The sequence below is a fragment of the Aspergillus ibericus genome, assembly GCF_003184845.1.
Source record: "Aspergillus ibericus CBS 121593 unplaced genomic scaffold BO80scaffold_13, whole genome shotgun sequence".
Taxonomy (NCBI): domain Eukaryota; kingdom Fungi; phylum Ascomycota; class Eurotiomycetes; order Eurotiales; family Aspergillaceae; genus Aspergillus; species Aspergillus ibericus.
Genome location: NW_020292111.1, coordinates 544,599 through 566,281, shown reverse-complemented (window position 1 = coordinate 566,281; position 21,683 = coordinate 544,599). Strand labels below are relative to the sequence as shown.

At 53.0% G+C, this 21,683-nt stretch overlaps 9 protein-coding genes and 1 non-coding gene across 10 annotated transcripts; 4 read left to right on the top strand and 6 right to left on the bottom strand.

Annotated features, from left to right (window-relative positions):
* Positions 1-1,311: 1,311 nt before the first annotated feature.
* Positions 1,312-2,421, bottom strand: BO80DRAFT_423903 (uncharacterized protein). Its single transcript, XM_025719158.1, has 4 exons — positions 2,225-2,421; positions 2,036-2,177; positions 1,832-1,986; positions 1,312-1,790 (listed from the first exon to the last, which is right to left on the bottom strand). The coding sequence occupies exons 1-4, from the start codon at positions 2,349-2,351 to the stop codon at positions 1,444-1,446; spliced, it is 771 nt and encodes a 256-aa protein (XP_025576807.1). The 5' UTR covers positions 2,352-2,421; the 3' UTR covers positions 1,312-1,443.
* Positions 2,422-2,539: 118 nt separating this feature from the next.
* On the top strand, positions 2,540-4,219 carry BO80DRAFT_423901 (glycosyltransferase family 32 protein). The gene has a single exon (XM_025719157.1). The coding sequence runs from the start codon at positions 2,722-2,724 to the stop codon at positions 3,805-3,807; it is 1,086 nt and encodes a 361-aa protein (XP_025576806.1). The 5' UTR covers positions 2,540-2,721; the 3' UTR covers positions 3,808-4,219.
* Positions 4,220-4,887: 668 nt separating this feature from the next.
* On the top strand, positions 4,888-6,133 carry BO80DRAFT_492607 (FAD-dependent oxidoreductase; the record flags this gene model as incomplete). Its single annotated transcript, XM_025723778.1, has 2 exons — positions 4,888-5,410; positions 5,588-6,133. Exons 1-2 carry the CDS (start codon positions 4,919-4,921, stop codon positions 6,131-6,133), a joined length of 1,038 nt encoding a protein of 345 aa, XP_025576805.1. The 5' UTR covers positions 4,888-4,918.
* Positions 6,134-8,105: 1,972 nt separating this feature from the next.
* BO80DRAFT_36335 (uncharacterized protein) lies at positions 8,106-8,825 on the bottom strand. Its single transcript, XM_025716096.1, has one exon. It carries the CDS (start codon positions 8,683-8,685, stop codon positions 8,257-8,259), a length of 429 nt encoding a protein of 142 aa, XP_025576804.1. The 5' UTR covers positions 8,686-8,825; the 3' UTR covers positions 8,106-8,256.
* A 22-nt stretch (positions 8,826-8,847) lies between these two features.
* Positions 8,848-11,289, bottom strand: BO80DRAFT_423899 (transient receptor potential ion channel family protein). The gene is made up of 2 exons (XM_025719156.1): positions 10,728-11,289; positions 8,848-10,683 (listed from the first exon to the last, which is right to left on the bottom strand). The coding sequence occupies exons 1-2, from the start codon at positions 11,095-11,097 to the stop codon at positions 8,966-8,968; spliced, it is 2,088 nt and encodes a 695-aa protein (XP_025576803.1). The 5' UTR covers positions 11,098-11,289; the 3' UTR covers positions 8,848-8,965.
* A 555-nt stretch (positions 11,290-11,844) lies between these two features.
* BO80DRAFT_t126 lies at positions 11,845-11,917 on the bottom strand. The gene has a single exon. It is a non-coding gene; the product is annotated as a tRNA-Phe (tRNA).
* Positions 11,918-12,359: 442 nt separating this feature from the next.
* On the top strand, positions 12,360-13,765 carry BO80DRAFT_36321 (uncharacterized protein). Its single transcript, XM_025716086.1, has 2 exons — positions 12,360-12,776; positions 12,832-13,765. Exons 1-2 carry the CDS (start codon positions 12,614-12,616, stop codon positions 13,755-13,757), a joined length of 1,089 nt encoding a protein of 362 aa, XP_025576802.1. The 5' UTR covers positions 12,360-12,613; the 3' UTR covers positions 13,758-13,765.
* A 604-nt stretch (positions 13,766-14,369) lies between these two features.
* BO80DRAFT_423898 (argininosuccinate lyase ARG4) lies at positions 14,370-16,039 on the bottom strand. Its single transcript, XM_025719155.1, has 3 exons — positions 15,923-16,039; positions 15,036-15,866; positions 14,370-14,987 (listed from the first exon to the last, which is right to left on the bottom strand). The coding sequence occupies exons 1-3, from the start codon at positions 15,975-15,977 to the stop codon at positions 14,479-14,481; spliced, it is 1,395 nt and encodes a 464-aa protein (XP_025576801.1). The 5' UTR covers positions 15,978-16,039; the 3' UTR covers positions 14,370-14,478.
* Positions 16,040-16,841: 802 nt separating this feature from the next.
* Positions 16,842-18,466, top strand: BO80DRAFT_423897 (branched-chain amino acid aminotransferase). The gene is made up of 2 exons (XM_025719154.1): positions 16,842-17,159; positions 17,265-18,466. Exons 1-2 carry the CDS (start codon positions 17,087-17,089, stop codon positions 18,344-18,346), a joined length of 1,155 nt encoding a protein of 384 aa, XP_025576800.1. The 5' UTR covers positions 16,842-17,086; the 3' UTR covers positions 18,347-18,466.
* A 191-nt stretch (positions 18,467-18,657) lies between these two features.
* Positions 18,658-21,622, bottom strand: BO80DRAFT_378970 (uncharacterized protein; the record flags this gene model as incomplete). The annotated part of the gene is made up of 2 exons (XM_025716760.1): positions 18,658-21,271; positions 21,378-21,622. Coding segments are annotated over 2 exons (2,859 nt in total), but the record flags the coding sequence as incomplete, so codon positions are not given.
* Between the last annotated feature and the right edge of the window lie 61 nt (positions 21,623-21,683).

Sequence of the window (21,683 nt, the reverse complement as noted above, 5' to 3'; positions counted from 1 at the left end):
TCTTCTTTGTCAAGGTGCGGGCAGGCAGGGGGGGGTAGGATAGCGGATTCTGGCGGGCGGACAGGGTTCGCGTGATGATAATGACTGGGATTCTAACTGGATGCTGAGCTGGCTACTGGTCAAGCTATATACAGATTGATAGATAAGACGTAGCTCGAGGCTACGAACGAGGTCCAGGAGATGGGTGGCTTTGAACTGTGTCTGGGGTCACGTGCTGGATGGTAAGGCTCAGCAGTATTTCTCTCTTCCCGGCTCGGGAGGTTGCACCGTGACATTCTTTATTTTATTCTTTAATTATATCACCATGTATCTCCCTAAACCATTCCTCATTAGCGTGGGGGGGAGCCTTTTTCTCCCTCTAGCTGGTTTTCCTCCTTAATATGTGCTACCTCTACGGCACGGCTTTTCATGACACTACCCGGTACAGTGCCATGCATGTGTATCAACTGTGTCCAGATACAGAGAGTACTTGTTTTAAATGAGATGTTACTATAAGATTGATGCGTGCTTAAGTTCATCAATTATTTTATATCAACCCAGAATCTAGATATACTGAACTGTATCATCTTCCCTGATATATCTTAAATGTTCATATGTAATAAAGTACTATAAGAAACTAAGGATCTCTACAAAGTAACTAGAAAAGATATAAATGGGCATCCGATTGGTTAGTCAGCAATGACAGAAACAGCGTGGGGGTACTGATAACCATTGCACTATGCTGTGACAACTTCCATCCCTGCACATTTCACATCTCACCGATCCCATTCGCCGGATAAGATAGTCCATCCATTAATTCAATTGCTCCAAGCATAGATCTCTCATCTCTGAAAGTCTGAAGCCCCGACCTCGACTCGAGTCTCACCTCTCCAATTAATATTTGGGGGCCACGGAAAGTGGAGCTCGAAACACCGGCTTCGCTGATCTTAAATTAGGTAGATGATCTGGACTGCTCTGTGCTAACAGCCTCACGGGCAAGCCACGGGACCCACGTTGCAGCTTGCCAGTTGGAACCCGGAATTACGAACTGGCCGCTTCGGGTCTCGAGGCGGGTTGGGCCGATCGTGTCTACTGGTTACTCCCGGAGGGGATGGCGGGTGATGAACTCTCAGATATAAATACAGCTGCAGCCGTGTCAAATACGAGGTTGACATTTGGGTTGGAGGAAATGTAACGGCTCTGCCTGGGCTGTGTATGCACGCAAGGCTGTGAAAACTGGTGGTGGTATCAGGATAGGAGGTGGGCGGCCAGGATCCGAGGCGTCAGCACTAGTGGCTACTAGCTCTGGCGGTGAGGAAAATGATAGGTGGGATGATGATTAGTGCGTTCGTATTCATTTCTTCGCGCTCGTGGTCATTAAAATTTTATCAAGCCGGATATTAAAAGGGTCACGGTGGTCTGTCTGCTGCACTTTATCCGGCATATTCAGCCTCGCAGCTGTAATCAGCTCAATTCATAGACGCCCCCACGGGATGCCGGGGCTGGGTTGTTGTGGGGCAGTTCATGCGCCATCTCTGTAGAGGTGTCTGAGGGTAATTCGGAGACTGGTCGGACGGACACATTTTCGTACTGGATGGCCTCGGGGCGTCGAGTGATCCGGTGCCGGAGGAAGAAGATCGTCGCTGCGATAATGGCCACGACGCCCGCCACCGCTCCGATGACTGCACCCGCGATCCATGCGCGGCTCTTTTTCGCGGACGGACTGCTGGTGGCTGACGGAGACGCAGTCGCGGTTTGTGTGGACGACGGAGCGGAGGTGATCGATGCAGTGGTGACACTCGGCGTGGAACCTACGGAGTCAGCTTCGTCGGGACGGGATTGATGTGATTACCTGAGGTGGCTGAGGAGGTCGTCGTGGCGGGCAGTTCCCGATAAATCGTGTTGGCCGACCAGAAATTCGCGCAGAAAAGGTTGGAGGCGGACGGGGTGGCATAGGGTTCGGATTGATAGATGGTCATGGTTTGGCACTGCATGGAATCGGCGGCACTGTCGTATGACACATCAGCATCAGTCTGGGGTCGTGCATGTCACCTACCAGTCCAAGGTCTTATTCTCGATATTATAGTAGAGAATGCCATCATTGCAGGCGGTGGCCCAGGAGCAAGTCATGGATGCGGTGCAGCCGGCTGCATATTGTCCGGACGTGGACCAAGTGCCCCCATCCGTCAGAGCTTGGGCTATGCTAATGAGTGTGGGTTCCAGAATCTCAGAGCAGGCGACTGACTGGTGGTTCCGAGATACCATCCCATAAAATGTGGACTGTCCTGGATGGAGGTATTAAGGGTGGCCTCTCCCCGGCAGCCCGTCCACAGTGCCAGCCATGTTGAAAAGAGCAAAGAGAGCCGCATCATGTCAACTGATACTAGAAAAGACAGAAGACTGGATGGATGTCATCCTAGTGCGAAGACTTTCTTATATACCATATTGCATCGGTCGTAGCGCCATCAAATCTTCACGGACTAAGTGATCCTCCAGCCCGAGGGTATATAAGTCCTGTTAAGCCCTAAGCATGCACCGAGTGGGCCCTGTCATTTCAGGATTTCAGGCGAGAGAAGCCCCTGAAGGGAAATATATCATGGGGCGTCCGTAGCGCCCCGCCAGTCAGCCTGGCAGGACCCCGAACCCTGACCATCACACCTCCGTCCATTTTAAATGAGAGCCTTGGAGCTCGAGGGGGTTCCTCATCTCCCCACTCCATGTTCTCAGACTTGACCGTCGGCCATGTTATTATCCAACCTCAAATCCTCACGCTATGGGCGCGTGGCTGCCCTGGCGGTGCCTTTGTTCGTGTTGGTCTGTCTGTTCTTCTTCACGTGGGACCCACAGCCAGGAAGGTCCTTGCCCCGTCAGCCGACACCACAACCAACACCGGACGCTGTCCCAGCACCCAAGGCTGATTCAAAAGCCTCCCAAAACACCATCCCAACCAGCCGGCCAGTGAGTTCGGCGCCCTCGGGCGATGTCGTGGGTGGGGCAATCTCCGGCATCAGTGACAAGGTTTGGCAGTCCGCCAAGACCACCCATCTCTCCGACGACCAACACGACTGGATCGACAGCTGGCTCGCAAAGAACCCCTCCTTCCGCTATGAACTCCTCACCGATACCTCCGCCGTCACCTTTGTTCGCACCCATTATGCCATGCGACCGGATATCATCGAGGTGTTCGAGACCCTGCCGATCCCGATCCTGCGGGCCGATCTTTTGCGCTACCTGCTCGTGCTCGCCGAGGGGGGGATCTGGAGTGACCTGGACGTGACGTGCGATACCCCGGTGGCCGACTGGGTGCCGGCGGAATACAAAGATGATAAGATTGAGATGATCGTGGGACTCGAATTCGATTTCGAATGGCGCGGGGAAGGCACCCAGGTTGCATCGCAGTTTTGCAACTGGGTCTTTGCCGCCCCGCCGTCATCCCGGGTGCTCCAGGTGGTGGTCGACGCCGTCGTGGCCAAGATTAAGGAGATTGCAGCGTTGAATCGCGTGCCGATTCAGGATCTGACCCTGGAGATGCTGCCCATCGATGTGGTGGATGTGACGGGGCCGAAGATTATGACCATCGCGGTCCTCGACAGTCTGCACCAGTTGCTGGGTCGGACGGTGGATGATCGCGATTTCCATGCTATCAAGAAACCCAAGCTGATCGGCGACGTTCTCATCATGCCGGGGGTGGCGTTTGCAGCCGCGCAGAATGGATACCCGCAAGACCAAGGCAATGCGCTGGTTACGCATCATTATGCAGGGTCGTGGAAGGAAGCGGATGCGGAGGCCAAGGAGAAGAAGAAGCAGAAGCAGAATGGCGGCGCATGAACATGGATGTATGGATTCTGGAGTCGGCGTTGGGTACATATGGACGAATGTATGTTAATACTTGGTGACGAATCTTGTATACATGTTGATCTTCTTTGAGGTGGCTTGGTTATTTAGCAAGATATGACATACAGATTGCAAAGCCATGCGTTACCAGGGGGGATCCGGCCCTCTCCGCCATCACTTGGTTCTATCCGATACCATGTGTTGAAACGATGAGACTGAACCAATAGGTGCCTCAGGGAGGTACTGGTATCGGACGTGAGGACTAGATCATATCCCATTGACCTTGCTATCTTGCCCGGCCAACTGGCGTACATCTGTCCACTACACAGTTCATACGCTTTTCTCAGCCTCTGACTCGTTCTAAACCGACCCCACGCGCGTTCACTGCTCTCGTAATAATCCCCGGATAAAGCCAGCATGCTCAAGTAGCTGGTTTCTCCAAATTACTCGTCTGCAATCCCAAGCAATGGGCATGTTGACCCAGTATTCGCTCCAGTCTCAACTAAGCCAATTTAGAATCCTTTCTCTCGTCCCTCAGGGACCATTTAGTCTTCGCAACAAGGTCAGTTACCAATGAAATATAGTATACGAGACTGCCTCGGATGCAGCTGCCCGACATGAAGCAGTCGGGATCTGAATCCCCACGCGGGATAGAATGTAAGGGATGCCTTGCAGCGCGAGTCTAGACATAGAGATCGGTACGGTTGCAGTATACTCTTGAACATCCTCACACTGTATCAAGCACACACTATGAATCCACCATCGCTGCTAGATGATACTCTGCACTAATCTCTATTATATCCAACAGAGCATTAAGCAATGCCATGTGTAGATTTTCAAATCCACCATCCATCATGGGAATCAGCCGTATTTCGAAGCGAAGCTGCCAGGCTGAGTCAGCGGAACGGGTTTTGAGATCAGCCGGGCAGTGGGGTCGGGCCATCGTAGTCCGAAACAGCCCTAGAAGGGAGCAGTGCTGAACGGAGGATAGATTCTCGATCTAGATGTATATTATGAGGAATGCTGTACCACCCACGGTCGACATAGACTATTCACTTTCTTATCCCTCTACGTGGCTCTTCCAAAAAGCATTCATCTAACCACCATGACATCCCGTCCCGGCAAACGAGTCGCCATCGTGGGCGGCGGCCCTGGAGCAATTTCCACCGGCCTGGCATTTCTCCAGCGTGGCTACGATGTGTCCATCTACGAGCTACAGCCAGTCTGCAAAGCCATTGGCGGCGCAGTCCTTCTCTCCACCCCCGTACTGGCCATTCTTCGATCCTACGGCTTGGACCTAACCAACGTGGGCGCCCCTACAGTGACCTACTTCAAGAACAAGGCAGGGACCGACCGAGTCAAGCTGCCCTTCAACACCGAAGTGGAACGACGAATGGGCATCAAAGGCTGGCACTATGGTGTTCTCCGCTCCTCCATCTTCCAGAAAATGCTGGACCTGGTTTTTGAGGGGGTAATTCACGCGGACCACAAATTCACATCCTACATCAAGCACGACGACTACATCGAGCTATTCTTCAAAAACAGCCACCGCGTCACAGCTGACATCCTCATTAGCACCGATGGAATTCGCTCCAAAGTATTTTGTTAAGTGTTTGGTGAGCCGGGCTTATTCCACGCTAATATCCAGCTCTGGCTAGCCTGGTGTGATTATATCCCCGATATTCCTGAGAACTATAGCTACATCTCCCATGACTGGTAATATCAAGCGAGTTTCTTCCCCATGCTACACGACGGTAAGCCCGGGTTCGAGTAGTGGGTGGTCAAGCCCTCCTGGAAGGGGAAGCCCGTCCCAGACAATCTAAAAGCCTATCTCACCTCCATTCTCAAAGACTGGGCCCAACCGATACCTCGCTTTCTAGAAGTTACCAACTTCACCACCCACGTCTACCGCTGGGAGATATACAACCGACCCTCCATGAAGACCTGGTCCAGCGGACGAGTCGTCTGCGTCAGGAATACCATGCACCCTGTCTCCCCGTACGCCGCATACGGCATGGGAATAGCCATCGAAGACGGCTACTTTCTCGCCCGAGAGCTCGACGGCGTGGATCTGCGTGATGTCCGGGCCGTGAGTGCCGGATTCGAGCTGTATGAGAAGTTACGCGTCGACTATGTGAACCATCATATGGAGTTTGCGCGGTTTTCGGGACACCTGTTTCATTCGGTGCCGAGGCCGTTGGCGTACTTGCGCGATTGGGTGTTTGATTATACGCCGTTGTTGAGTGGTTTGTTGAAGAGGAATTATCTCAGGGATGCGGAGGAGCAGTCGCTACGGTTGACGGAGTTGCAGGTGTGCTGAAGATGGGTATTTGATCTGATCGTTTGCATTGGTATAGATGCATGGAGGAAGCTATTGGGAGTACTGATTATCCTTGTCGAGAGTCATGCTGTGTGGTGCCTTTCTCAAGTGGTTTCTTGATTGTGAGGAGGCACTTGCCCTAGACTAACCTATTGTCTAAAGCAGACAAATTTATATTCATCGATCCCTTGAGATAAGTGACTAGGCAATATGATTTACATGAATATCGTGAATACCATGCTGTACGGTATGAATTTGCTCGTGGAATATACTACCATGATTCACAGACTTCATCACATCCCTACTCCAATTCCAGTCCCTCCTATATTCCCTAATAAGATTCCCTTAGCTCATCCTCTAGACATAAGGCTATAAAGCCATCTTCTCCCACATCCAAGGCTCTATATCTCATCTACAATAGTACTCTACTACCTATGCAATCTAAGTCAATTTACATCGATACCCCAGCCTAAACCCACTTACCGTTCAGTTCCCTACCTCTAAATCCTAATCAATCAAACTCATACCCGGCAAAACATCATACACATACCTCCACCAACCCTACCCAAGATACCCATATTCTTACAGACCAGCCAAACTGCAGACGTCATAAGTATCAATAAACGAACTCGTCCGACAATACACATATTGATACATAAGGCCCCGAGTTAAAAAAGCAAGATCCGATATATCGCCCAGATATTGCGCCCCTTATTTAAAGCTTCCATCTGAACAGAGGGACAAATACAAATTATAGCAAAAGGACATAACGAAGTCTATATCAGTCCAAAGCCCAACCAAACCATCCTCCGACTCAAAGATAGACAGTCGGATCATACACAGAATGTGATGTGTGTGTCTAGCCATTCCAGCTAAACGACCACATCACCGAAAGAGTCCTCTCACTCGATTTCTTTATCTAAAGCAAGAACCAACGCTGGCGGCAGATAGCGTTGCTGATAGACCTGGCCATGGAGGATATGGATCTCGACAGGTTTGGCAGCTCATGGAGGTACGGAGCGGACTGTGCAGTAAGAAACATCCGGAACACAACTGCGAGTGGCAAAAGACCCCGGCTGAAAAAGACATCAGCATTCGATTCTCGATAAGGTGTCGCAATAGAGGACGGACGATGTCTTGGCTGCCCTGGGCATAGGGGTTCAAGTCACCATGCTGGATTGGATCCTGGGGGTTGGTTTGCCCAGTATGGCGGGACTACTGGACTGCTGATGAGACTGGGTATTTGGATTGTAATGGATGTATGGATTGGTGATTATGCGAGTGATACGTGTTTATTTACATGGTTTATTCAATTAGAAGAGAGCATACGGGTATCATACCCAACAATCTCATGTCATATAATATCCGCAGTTCCTTCAAGACACTTAGTAACAATAATTTTACCGTTGAATATATCAGAACGGAGCATCACTTGGTCGTTTGCCGATTCTCTTCGTGTGTTCCCGGGTTGCAGTGTTATACTGAGGCAATAGCACCGCAGTGAACCCGGTCGATCAGCTATTGGCGCTGTAGGCGATGACATGCTGATACAGGGCAATAAGTAATCATCTCATAAACAGTACCATGAGATGAATCCAACGATTCGTTGATTCCTACAGCATAGACATGGTCTATGCACTATTGTAGCAGATGTGTCTCGTCTGCTGAGAAATCTATCCACTCCGCTGAGAAATCAGCATTTGTCATCATCGTATATCACTGTATAGATGCGAAGCAGCATTTGAATAGTCAACCACTGCCTAATCCTGACTCCACACTCTATCATGGCCCTCCCTAAAACCACAAAGCGGTGGAATGTCATCGGCACTGACGGCGTCGATTCGTTGGTCTTCACGGAGCAGGCGATTCCCGCGCTGGGCGAGAATGAAGTCCTAGTAAAAAGTAATCCCTCTTCTTTCCTTGAAAATCATAAGAATATTGACAGAAAACAGTCCAAGGAGCTTCCCTCAACGTGCGCCTCCTTCACACAACACCTCATATATACATATAGTTTAACTACACCAACAGTACCGCGACATCCTCATCACACAAGGGCAAATACAAATACCCCTTCGACCTAAACCCCCAACATCATCCCCGGATCCGACAGCGCCGGGACCGTCCTAGCCATCGGCAGCAAAGTCACCCGCTTCCAGCCCGGCGACCACGTCGTGACCAATCATCCAACAGCACCTCCTCGCAGGCGCGAACGATGAAATCACCGCCAAATCCGGCCTCGGCGGTTCCCTCGACGGGACGTTTCGTTCCATTGCAGCGTTCAACGAGCAGGGTCTTGTGCGTATGCCCAAGGGACTGAGCTTCGTGGAGGCTTCGACGCTCAGCTGCGCGGGGCTGACGGCGTGGAATGCGCTTTTTGGACTTCCGGGGAAACGGCTCTTGGCGGAACAGTGGTTGCTTACGCAGGGTACCGGGGGGGGGGTGAGTCTTTTTGCGGTGCAGTTTGGTAAGGCTGTTGGGGCTCGTGTTATTGCTACGACGAGTAGTGTGGCTAAGGCGAAGTGAAGGTTCTTGAGATGCTTGGGGCTGATCATGTTATTGATTATCGGGAGACGCCGGAGTGGGGTGCCGTGGCGAAGAGACTCACGGGGGGTTGTTGGGGTTGATCTTGTTGTTGAGGTCGCTGGTCCCACTACTCTGAGATGGCCGAATAGTTATGGTCTACCACCTGAGGAGTCTCTCCCCAAGATTCAAGATGAGAAAAAGACTTTTCAGATACGACAAGCTAGCCGACATGGAATCAAGCATACAATACAACAATCAATGAAGATAAAAATGATTACATACAAATCCTATCACTGGCTACGATCGGTATCAATGTCTGTGACCGGATGCAGTATCGCTGTCACCCAGTAAACTCTGATTCAAGCCCTCTGCTGCTGGTGAGGTGGTTCGTTGGACCGGACTATTTCCCCGGCTGATCGACCCCAAACTCATCCGGTTCATGGGCGACTCGGTCATTTCGCGAACAGGCAGATCCTGCTGGCTGCGATGAACGGCGTCGCTGGCCACGGACCCATTATCATCCAGCAGACTCGCTTTGTTCCATTCCTTACTGCCCTCCCCTCGGGCAGTCGAGGCCAGGGCGTCCAGCTCCGTGACCAATTGGCTCTGCGATTTGACAAATGATCCCCGGTCGTCCCGCATCGGCTGGTAGCGCAGATCAGGGTTCTTGGAGAAGATCGCATAGGCCGAAGTAAGCAACACAAGAACCAGAAGAATCAGCACGAAAGCGGCATTATACACGAAGAAAATGACCCCCATCACGCCCGTCACAATGCCAGGCTGGTCGAAAACCTGAGAAAAGAACAGCAGGAAAATAGCATTCACAAAGTTGATGGCCGCGATGGCGATGTTATACCCGTTGGTCTTTTTGTCCATCCACGGGCGCACAATGCTGATCCCAATCAGCGCAGACGTCTCGATAATAATCAACGCCACCGTCTGTACGATCGGGGCCGATTGGCTCAGACTGATAAACATCGCTTTGATGAAGATGTATACCAGGGCAAACACCAGAAAGTAATAGGCAGTGGCTCGGTAATGCACATACAAGAACCCCAGTTTGTTCAGGCATGCTTCATCCGAGTACAGAATGTATGCCGGGTTTCGGTGCAACGTCACAGACCGTCTCGCAAGAATGATGACTCGACATGCAGCCCATCCCAGCGTACAGATCATCGAAACGAGCATAATCACCGCCAAGACGACCTCGGCCGCCGAATCATGCTGGGTAAACTCCCACAGACAAAGCACACACATCTGGGGAAATCCGATAAAGATCAATCGGTAAAGGATCCCTTTGGACACATGAAAATCTCCGAATTTGTCCGACTTGACCGTGCCCTTCTTCGCAAGGAAATAACTACCGGCCTTGAGCGCCGCGACGAGAATCATCACCACGGCCACAAAGAAGACGAAAAAGATGAACCCATTCAGGAAGATGTTGGTGCCCTCGATATGAGCCTTGAACCCCACGCGGCTAATGCCCCGCACCACTGAGGTCCTAGCGTTGGCTGTCTCAGATTGCGCATAGGCCCGTTTGAACAGATCGACTCCATCCAAAGACCGCTTCCGTTTAAGCACTTCCACAGACGTCGTAGACAGCTCGGATAAGACAGTCGATGGCTTCCCCCCGGTGGATCGTTGGTACCAGGTGCAAATGGTATCCAAAAAGTGAACATGAATGATGCCCATGCTCCACTGCAAATTCTGGGTCCAAGCTTCCACGATCGGAGGCATATGCACCGAGATCATCCCGAACATGGCCTGAGACTGCATGAAGCTGAAAAACGCCAGCACATTAGCAGCGACATGGGCCGCCGTATTGGAATTGCCCAGACCCGCCGCCACAGCGGACGCGATCAGCCCAACGCCTGAAATCACCGCTGTCGTCCATCCGACCCCTTTCTGGTAGACCGTCTTTCCATTCGACAACGTCGCTTCGAGACAGGTGATACTCTCTCCGGTGTCCGTAGAGTTGATGTAGACACGGACGGTGGCATCGAGGTCGGGCACGCTGTATGCGATACCTGTAATCGTCAGTAGGGATCGTTTCCACCATCAGCAAACTGACCCGGAATCCGGTGCACCACATCATCCGGGATCTGGATCACGGTATTTTGAACGTTGATCGCCCCCGCGCTCATCGGACAGAGACCCTGCAGATCCATCTTGCAGGGATCCAGGGTCTCACCGGTGAGTTGGTAGCCATAAACATCGACTAACAGATCGGCTGTGACTTTGCCGGAAATCGCAGCGACGCCATCGAAACTCAGCACCAGGGACTTGTTCCCAGGCGTGAACCGAACGCTGAAGTAAGTGGCGGTGAAATTAGGACTGTTCTGGCAAATGTTCAACGCGTTGGATTCAATCAGCCGGGTTGCCGCCACCAGCGGTGCCGTGCAGGTGAGCAGGCCACTGATAAAATACGTTGACCAGCGCATCTCAATCTCATGGAATAACGAAGGTATAGGGGCAGCAGCTAGCAGTTGATGGTAGCGACGGAGGCCAGAGTGCTATGTGACATGTCGTCTCTAGCGAGCGAACAGACGAGCAAGTGGACGTGGGGGAAGTGAGCGGCGTGGTTACGCAGGATATAAGCCTGACAGCGCCCGGAGGAGTGCAGGTGCCAAGCGTGTCAATGGATTCACCCGTTGCCTTGAATGGACCCTGGGGGCTAGCTAATTTTAGCTCGATCGGCTCACCGTGTGCCATGCCAAGTATGAGTGGGTGAAAATTGCAGTGATTGCAGTGATTACAGTGGAGGATTACAGTGGAGCAGAGTGTATGAACAATTTTATATAGTACTCTGTAGATACTATGACAATGCCTTTACAATGAATTATCCCTGAAGGCCGTAGGTACCCGCGGCCCCAACCAGTATGGGTCGCCGCAGTTGATAATCGAGCGCTGATCATCCTGACAGTTAACCTAAGATAAGCATTCCGACAGGCGCAACCGATCAAATCTCCTTGCAGGACTGATGGTACGGCGCAATAGAAGATCAATATCCATCGTTCGTCGTGGTTTCATCCTGCTGACAGGGTCGCAGGATTTGAAATTCGGTCAAGCCGATGAGAATTTACTGCGGCGGAAAATCCACGAAAAGGAGGTGAGAAGCTAAGCTGACTAGTGATGGCGAGACCAAAAAGGGAAGCCGGAAGGGCCGAAAAAAGGAAAAAGAATATGAATGGGACGAGCCGGGCTTGAACCGGCCACCTCCAGATCTTCAGTCTGACGCGCTCCCAGATGCGCCATCGTCCCTGTTCATGGTGGCTGCTGTTTTTTGTGGCATTATATTCCTACAGTCGGTTTACCTACAGATCCAAATCTACTGCTCACTCCACTTGAACTTACACAATATTCTCGATTCTCACATTCTGATTCAAAGAATACTATCGTTGAAGAATAATCATTTCCCCTACTATTTGCATCTTATCCACAATACCTAGATGCAATATTATCATGTAGGGTAGCCATCTTCTGGCTTAAGTATCAGGCCATCTTCTGCTCTCAAAGTAAAGGAGCAGCACCAGGCTACAACTTAACCCACATTTACATTCACTAGATAGAAGATTGCGCTCGCTGTCAAGATACTTGAGCGATGGATCTAGATCTCGAAGAGTAAGGTCATCTGCGTCTCATCTGACGGTGGGTATGTGGCCCCTCGCCAGTGGAGAAAAGGGGCAGTACTTTGTACACCTTGCCAAATCGTCATTCTACGATCAGTCCACCTGAGCGACCTGCATTCTACCTTTGGTAGGTGAGCTGGCTCAACCACAGCCATATCCACTACGTATATGTTCCGTCGGCTGTGTACCACTGTCCACCCCTCGTCAACCTAAGCTGCGGGGCAACCAACCTGCCCAGCCTTGCCTGCCCAGCCTTGCCTGCCCTGCTTGCTCTTCAAACGCCTCAACCTTGTATCCAGATCGATCCATCCACGCCACGTCCAACACAATGCCCAAAGCTCCACTGCGCAAGGGTTTACTCCTCCCCGTCGGGGAGATCCCGGCGGATTCAATCCATCCCGATCCGACCATCTCCATATCCAAGAAGGAACTCAAAACGGTCACGTCGTATAATCTCCTCCCGAAGCGCGAGAATACTATGGTTGTTCCTGGTACGGACTCCCCCAAGCTTTCCATGAGACTTTATTTTTCTAAGTATTATCTCAGGCACCCCCGCAATCTGGAAACCAGCCACCACACCCCGCAAACTCAACCCCGACGCCGGGAAATACATCCTAGATCCAAATGCTCTCGTCTTCCCCAAGTGCGTCCTGGAGCCGCTCCTCAGAGCCATCCCGGTCACGCAACCCCGGATGAAACTCAACGATATCGATCTGATCAGTGACCGACGCAATCTCCGACTCCTATTAGCCTTCGCAAGCGGTAGCAAAAAGGAATTCCGGATCGATGTGGAGGTGGTCGAGTCAACGGTCTTACTCTCCACCTGGACAACCAGCAAGATCAACTTCATCAGCCAGTTCCAGGGATACGGACATGAATTCGAGCGCGTTTCGACGTGGAAGCCACGCTATATCCAAAAGAGCATCATCCATGCCCGGGCGGTGAGTTATACCCTCGGGGGCATCAAGATCCTGCTGCGCTTTGAAGTGGATGCGTGCAAACCGGGCAAGAAACATAACAGCAATGGGGAAAGCCCTCGGACCAAAGCGCCGACGGGCATTGAGGTGGTGAAGGAAGGGACCTTGGTAGGGCCGCCGCGCATCGTGGAGATTAAGACGGGGCCTGTGGGGAAGAGGTTGGATAGTACCCAGACGCTGTCGCAGATGTGGTTCTCGCAGACCCCGATCTTGTGTACATGGAATTATCAGGAGGATGGGACGTTTCTTCCCGCTGAGGAGAGGAATATGGAGAAGGAGGGGAGGCTGGCTAAGTGGGAAGAGGATAACAAGGAGAAGATTCAAAAGCTGGTCTGTCTGATGGAAAAGATCTTTGAGATTGTGAGGTGTGTGCCGCATAAGTGTGCGTTGGTTCATGAAGGCGACAACATCTTGAAGGTATATCAGGATGCAAATCCAGGTCATAAGGGGGTTCCGGAGGATCTTCTGGCCATGTGGAATATACCAGGGGTATAATCTATCTTTGATGATCTTAATGTCTTTGGATATTCACAATCCGCAAGTTCGCGGAAAAGCAGGTTGCCAGGGATACACAATCATTGTCGACGAAAGGTCCGATGACCCTTGTATGATCATACCATCCGTCGCATCCAGCGGAAAGAAACCAAGAAGAAGCGGGAAGATGCCTAACGACGACCCCATACAATGACAGTTCTGGACTCTTGGATCGCATTGGATTAGGCAATACTCCCCACACGGATGGCATCAGTCGGAATATCCTGCCAAAGCAGTTGTGACATCAGTTGCCTGCTTCTGGACTTTTTGATGTGGAGTGTTAGATCTCTTGGGATATTGGGGTATTTTGATGCATATGGAATTTGGGTCAATGGGGACCAAAACCTCAGGCAGAGGTGTACGTGGATAGTCTAGGTCAAAATCTATCATGTGCCATCGGGAGATATCCAGTCAAGTCACATAGGTGAAGAGAATGACCACCGGATGGCCCGCCCCCTGCGGCGGCGATCGCTCATCCTACATTTCTCCCAGAGCATCGTTTAACCAGTGTGTCATCGATACACCCGTACAGTACTGGCTGGACCTTGAGGGGTACGTATTGCTGTGGGTGATCGCATAATAATCGAGGAAGATGGATAGTCATTAGGATCAGGAATAACCAATTGTCATATATCATACAAATCTCTATACACGCACGCTAACTTTTGACCAATCCAAACGCCTACAACAATCCGCGAAGAACGCCAGTCTGCTCCAACACGGCCCGACGGCTAGTACCGCCCACCGCATCCTTCAGCTCCACCGCACGCTCGTAGTCCAAACAGGCCTGAACGTCGTTGTCAAACCGAGCATCAACCGTCTGGAGTTGCTCTTGCGTCAGGGTATCCATAGGCACCCCGTTCTTCTCGGCCAGAGCCACGACCCGGCCGGAGATGTGGTGACCCTCGCGGAAAGGCACGCCCTTGCGGACCAGGTAGTCGGCGAACTCGGTGGCCAGCATTTCCGGCGCCAACGCAGCGATCATCTTCTCCGGGATAACAGTCAGGGTGGACAGGACACCCGTGGCGATCTGGATACTGTCGCCAACAGTCTTGATGTGGTCAAGCAGAGGCTCCACACTCTCCTGCAGATCCTTGTTGTAGGTGGTCGGAAGACCCTTGATGGTGCACATCAGTCCGGCCATCTGGCCAAAGGCACGACCGGCCTTTCCACGCAAAAGCTCCAGGCTGTCTGTGAAGAGTGAGTACGGCGTCTGTGTCAAGCAAGCGGGAAACTGACCTGCGTTCTTCTTCTGAGGCATCAACGATGAACCGGTCGAGTAGGCATCGGACAACCGGACGAATCCAAACTCCGAACTGCTGTAGATGATCAGATCCTCCGCCCAGCGGGAGATCTTGAGCATGAAGGAGCTGCCCCATTGCATCGTCTCCATGGCGAAATCACGATCGGCCACGGCGTTCATCGAGTTGTACAGCAGACCATCGAAGCCGAGCTCCTGAGCCATGGCCTCACGGTCAATCTGGAAGGGGTTGCCGGCAAGAGCACCGGTACCGAGAGGACTGCGGTTGACACGCTTGGTGACCTCACGCAGACGCTGCAGCTCGCTGGCAAAGGCGGTCGCGTGCGACAGGATCCAGTGGCTCCAGCGGACCGGCTGGGCCTTCTGCAAGTGGGTGTAACCGGGCATGATGTAGTCAATCTCGGACTCGGCACGGGCAATGGACACCTTGATGAGATCGCACAGGAAGCTGTCCAGCTTGCGCAGCTCATCCCGCAGCCACAGGCGCATGTCCGTGGCAATCTGCTCATTACGGGACCGGCCGGTGTGCAGCTTGCCACCAATCTCCTTGCCGATGATCTCAGACAGACGGCGCTCGTTGGCGGTGTGGATATCCTCGTCGTTCTCCTTGGCAACAAAGGTGTTGGTGCTCCATTCCTCGGCGATCTGCTTGAAGCCGCGCTCGATCTCGGCGAACTCGTGGGCGGACAGAATGCCGGACTTGGTGTTGGCCCGGGCAAAGGCAATGGAGCCCGCAATATCCTGCTTCCAGAAGATGCGATCGTAGGGCAAGGACATGTTGTACTGCACCATCAGGGGGTCGAGGCCCTCTACAGCAGACGTGATTAGTATGCCAAAGGCATTGAGGCAGAAACAGGGGACTTACGGGTGAATCGACCACCCCAGAGCATATTTTCGGCAACAGCTTTGGAACCGCTCATTTTGATTGTGTGATTGTGTATGAAAGGAAGAGAAGAAAGAAGGGAGAGAAAGCTATTAAGAGGGGAAGACGGGGGAGTGGTGCCGGCTGGATTAGGCAAGTCTGAATCACACCCGCCGAACATCGGGGCGCTAGGCTGCTTCCAGATAACGCGCTCGGTCCAATCATAGGGCCCCATGGGCAGCAGGCCGCCGAATCACGTGTATCAATGAGTCACCGTGGGGCCGGTCACGTGATGCCAGACATGCCTCTACGGTGAACTTCTGACTCACATAGATCGATAGTTAGTTAACAGTGGGTACCAGCATGTCTACAGCATACACGTATCTAGTTAATTGCCGTGAGATAGTATTTGAGCAGACCTAATCCGAATTTGGCATATACAGGGTATTAACTTCCCGCAACATGAGCGTGGGATGAAGCCAATTGCCATTCTCCTTGGTGGAATTGATGAAATAGCATTTCTCCCTAAAGATTGGTGAGTGAAATGCAGTAAGCCGCCGTAGCCCACGCTGGTGGCTTTTTTGTGTAACATTGGTGGTTTGATGTTGGGTTACCAACTGGGCAGCTCACTGTGCAAGGTTGCGGGTATATATCTATGGTGAAGGTTGGCATCATCAGTTTTGGGTTAGCGGGATGCACGATAGTGGTCTAGACTGCCATCATTTTTGAAGAGAATCCTTTGTACTGATGAGAGGACCTCAAAAGAGACACCGAGCCGAGCCCATCAATGATATATGCTGAAGGAAGGATGGATATAATACGAATAATAAGGCGGGGATCCAATGCGGAGAGCAGTGGAGCAGAACCCCAGGTTCTGTCACTCAGGCTGTCAGCTCAGCTGCAACCAGCAGGAACCACACTCCAAGACCGTAACATTAGACGATTGGCCAATGGCTAGACATACGAAACTTTGGGCATTCCATAGGCCGTTCCCTGGCTGGTCTGCATGTAGACCCGACCTTAATTGCCTTTACCCCACTACTCCCTTACTTCACTTCTACTTCTACCACCTCTCATCCTTCCTACTTTACTTGACTCTTCTTCTACCTCTACCCTTTACTTCTACTCATCAACTCATCACCGTTCATGTCCACTGACAAACCCAACATGACAACCCCCTTCCCCCCACCCCCGGTCACATCCATCGACTGGACCAACGTGGGCTTCAAAGTGCGCGATGGTACGTCCCTATCCCATCCCTTCTCAATTCCTCCCCTCCCCCTCCTATCACATCACCCACCAAACCACCACTAACCACCCACCACTAACCAAAAACAAACAATAGTAAACTTCCACATCCAAAGCACCTACACCACCAGCACCAGCACCTGGACCCCCCCTCAACTCATCAAATCCCCCTACATCCCACTCCACGGAATGTCCCCCGCCCTCAACTATGGGCAACAAGCCTACGAAGGCCTGAAAGCCTTCCGCCACGCCTCCGGCAAGATCACCATCTTCCGCCCGCACCGCAACGCCACCCGCCTCACCCACAGCACAAGCTACATCTCCATCCCCCCGATCCCCGAACCATTATTTCTCGAAAGCGTAAACCTCGCCGTCGCCACCAACGCCGAATACGTACCCCCCCACAACACCAAAGCATCATTATACATCCGGCCTCTTGTCTTCGGGTCCAGTCCGCAGCTGAGTCTTACGGCGCCGGAGGAATATACCTTCGCGGTGTTTGTCACCCCGACGGGGGTATATCATGGTGTTCATGCCGTGGATGCTTTGATTCTGGAGGAATATGACCGGACTGCGCCAGCGGGGACAGGGAGTGCCAAAGTGGGCGGGAATTACGCGCCGGTGTTACGACACAGCGCGACGGCGTATCGGGAGGGGTTTGGGATTACGTTACATTTGGATAGTAAGACGCGGACGATGGTGGATGAGTTTTCGACGAGTGCGTTTATTGGTGTGAAGAGGGATCCGGAGGGGGGTGTGATCCTCGTGCAGCCGGATAGTCCGAATGTTATTGATTCAGTGACTGCGGCGTCGGTGTTGGAGATTGGGGAGAAGATGTTGGGATATAAGGTGGAGAAGAGGACTGTGCGGTATGAGGAGATTGGCGAGTTTAGGGAGGTCATTGCGGCGGGGACGGCCGCGGCGTTGGTCCCCGTGAGGAGTATTACCATGCGGTCGAGGGGGCATCGGTGGGAGTTTGAGTGTGGAGGGGCCGAGGGGGGAGGGGGCGAAGTGTGTGTCAAGTTGTTGAAGATGTTGTCTGGGATTCAGACGGGTGAGGTGGAGGATGTGTTTGGGTGGAATTGGGTGGTGACGAGGCCGGAATTGGACGGAGAGGGAGAACAGGAGAAGGAGAAGGATCGGGAGGATAAGGAGTTGAACGGGGTCAATGTGCCTTAGTTTAGTTTCTTATGTTCTGTCGTAAAGTCTGTGGTAGACTACGGAAGATAATCATTTTAGGTAGGCGGGAATGAAACTGGAGGAAACTTCCAATGGTATAAGCACATGCCGAAATGCACTAGAGTACAACTGGCTTCCAAGACAAATGTATTGCACGCTACATCTCATGCAATCCTGGCATGGAAGAAAACCGAAACAGGCCCAACGCACAGGCGAACACATGATACACCCACCGCATTAAGTAAATACTGACCCAGCCGAATAAAAGATACAATGCTGCCGGCTTAATCGCTATCACTATCGCTGTCGCTGCTGCTGCTGCTGCTGCTGCTGCTCTCGCTCTCGCTCTCATCCTCACTGTCCGACGGCGGCGAAAACATGTTGCGCTTGCGAGGCTGACTGTTGGCCGCCCGTCGTGGCTGCGTCTTTGCCTCCAGCTCCTTCTTCTGGTGTTGGATCAGCGACTTCAGCGTGGTCCGCGTAGTCCGGGTCGCGCTGGACGGCCGCGCCCACGCCTGCGGGGCAGGTTGCGATGCGGGAAGTTCAGCCGGTGTGGTAGAATTGGGTTTCGTAGGCGAAGATGCCGTCTTGCGGGGGGAGGGTTTGCTGATGGGCTCGCCCTCAGATCCTGAGCCAGACTCGGACTCGGATTCCGACTCCGACTCCGACTCGGAGCTGGACTCTTCAGAATCAGACGATACCTCAACGGGTGCCGGAGGGGTCGGCTGTGCTTGAGTGGCCGGCTTGGCCTGCTGGGGCGACTTGACCGGAATGGGTCGGACAGGGGTCCCATTCGGTTTGGCAGAGCCGGCTCTGTATACGGTCCTGCCCATGGGCGGCAGGTCAAGGCCGTCTGAGGCAAGGGAACTTTGAGGAGGTTCGTTTGCGACAGGCTTCGGGGACGTTGTCGTCTTGCTGGTCGGCCGGGTCTGCGCTTGCACTTGGGCGGTCTTCGCACTCGAAGCGGGTGTTGACCTGGCAGCTTTCGCGGACTGCGGAGTCGGGACGACAATGGAGACCTCATCGGAATGGGAGCGTGGCGTTGACTTTTGCGACCCTTGACCGTTAATCGAGGGCTTGGGCTTTGGCGAAACAGGGGCTGATTTGGTCTTCAGAGAGGCTTCGAACTTCTCAACCTCCCTTCGCTGAGATTCAAACTTGTTACGTTGTGTCTCCAGCTTCGCTTGACGGCCCTCCTTTTCAGCCTTCTTGTAAGCAGTCCATGCGTCCGACATACTGGTCAGTTTGCGGATATACTGAGGGTCAGCCTTCTGTTCGCGAGCGGCCTTGATCTTAGCCTTTAATTCTTCCTCGAATCGCCGATCCTGCTCCACCTTCCGGTTGGCCTCTGCCAAGAGCTGGTCCAGCCGCTCTTGGGGCACAGAAGCAGGAAAAACCATAGAGCTCGAGTCCGACGTTCTCCGGTTGGGGCCCGTCGCCTTGGTCCGGACCTTCGAGGCACTTTGAGGATTCGACTTTGGCGCGGGCTGAGAACCGGTGCACAGAACCTCGTCTTCGTCGGCGAATGACACAGACCGGCGTTCCGATGGTCGCTCGGCCGGGGAACTCTTGCGCAAGGCCGAGTGCAAGACCTTGACTTTGTCAATGGGCGTTTGAAGTTTCGAGGGCGTGGAGAATTGGGCCAGCGAGACGGAACCACGGCGGAGCGTAGGGGCGCTACTACTGGGGATTTCCGGGGTGCCATTGGGGGGCAGGAAGTTGGGTGGCGCGGGGATGGCCGAGACCTGGGTCCAATGCATATGCCGTTTGTTAGGCGGACTCTTCGTAATACCCAGCCCCAGGCCAGGCTTAGGGGGCTCGGACGGTGCACGCCCTGAAAAGTTCAGGCGGCGACCAAATGCAAACGATGGGGCCCTGGCGCGTTTGCGTGGAGTTGATGGACTCACCTCAGATGTCACAATGCTCTTCTCAGCGGCCTGGTCGCCATTCTGAGTACTGGCCGGCTCGGCAAGACGGGGCTCTTTGCTCGGTTCGAAAATGTCCGGGGTCAACTTTCTCTTGCGCGAGCTGCTGTTGTTCGATGGTTGGGGTTCCTGCGTAGCTGTCGCGCCAGCGTCGTGCATGAGAACATCACCATTCTGGGGTTGATTCTCTGCAACGGGTTGGGGTTCCACATTCTCGTCATTCTCGTCACTCTCCTCGCTCTCGCTGTCAACGACCGGAATTGGCGCCTGCGGTTCGGGCACTTGCCGGCGCTTGAGTGGTTTCCGCGTACTCAAAGGTGATAGCGAACTATCAGGGCTCCCCACTTCGCGTGGCGCAGCGGCCTTCGCTTCTGTGACATCCTTGACGATCGGCCGCCTTGCAGAACCCTGCGATGAGCCATGTCTCGAGGACGCGGCGTGCGCTTTGGGCGTCGGAGAGTGAGAGGGAGAATCACCCAGCTCCTGACTCACCATGCGCTTCTGCAGTGGTGTGGCCGCAATCGTGCTGCCCGTCTGGTCCTGAGAATCCTCTTCATGCACGTGTGACTTCTTATCCCAAGGCGCGGGCGATACCGGAACTTCGTCCTTTTCCACAGACGAAACGGGGATTTCTGACCGGCGGTTCTCATAAGAGCCCCACGCCGACGATGGTCTACTTGCCGATTCCGAGTGCGAGAAATCGGTGGTCTCCTCCTCAGTGATGGTCGGAATCTGATCCATCGCCGCTTTGACTGCCTCCTTTTTGATCTGTATCTGACGCTCAAAGCTTTGCGCGGCAGCGTCCCAGTCTTGGGTGACGGAGGGGAACCGCACGGGAGCATACTGGCCAGGCTTTTGTATCACACGGACCGTAGCTCGCTGATCAGAGCCGTCCTGGCGTGCTCTGCCGTTATCCACGAACACCTCGGCAACGGTCATATCGGCATCGAGGTCGTCGGATTCATGATTGTCATCGAGGAGCTTCTTAATGTCCAACGGACTAATTTGACATGAATAGTCAGCGTACAGAGTCCAGCCCGTAGCAGTACAGTCCAACAAGCATGTGCAATTCAAGGATACAGTAGCCAACCAAGCATCGCACTTACTCCGCCTTAGGTCTCAGCTTCTTCCACTTTTCTTGGATCAAGCCCGCCAGCCCACCCAGGGTGATCTCCTCCGGCTTCTCCAGCACCAGCAAGAAGGTGGCCGGTTTCCCGGTAGTCGAGCCATTTGTACTGCGACTGGCGTCATCGCGGTCGCGATCACCGAGAATGGAACGGAGCGAGAAAGACGGAGTAGGCGCAACCTGCTCGCGGGGGTACACCTTAACCCTCAAACGTAGGAAAACCATGGCGGAGGACGGGCGCAGGAGGGCGACTCGATCAAACACTTGAAGCAGTATGCAAAGCTGA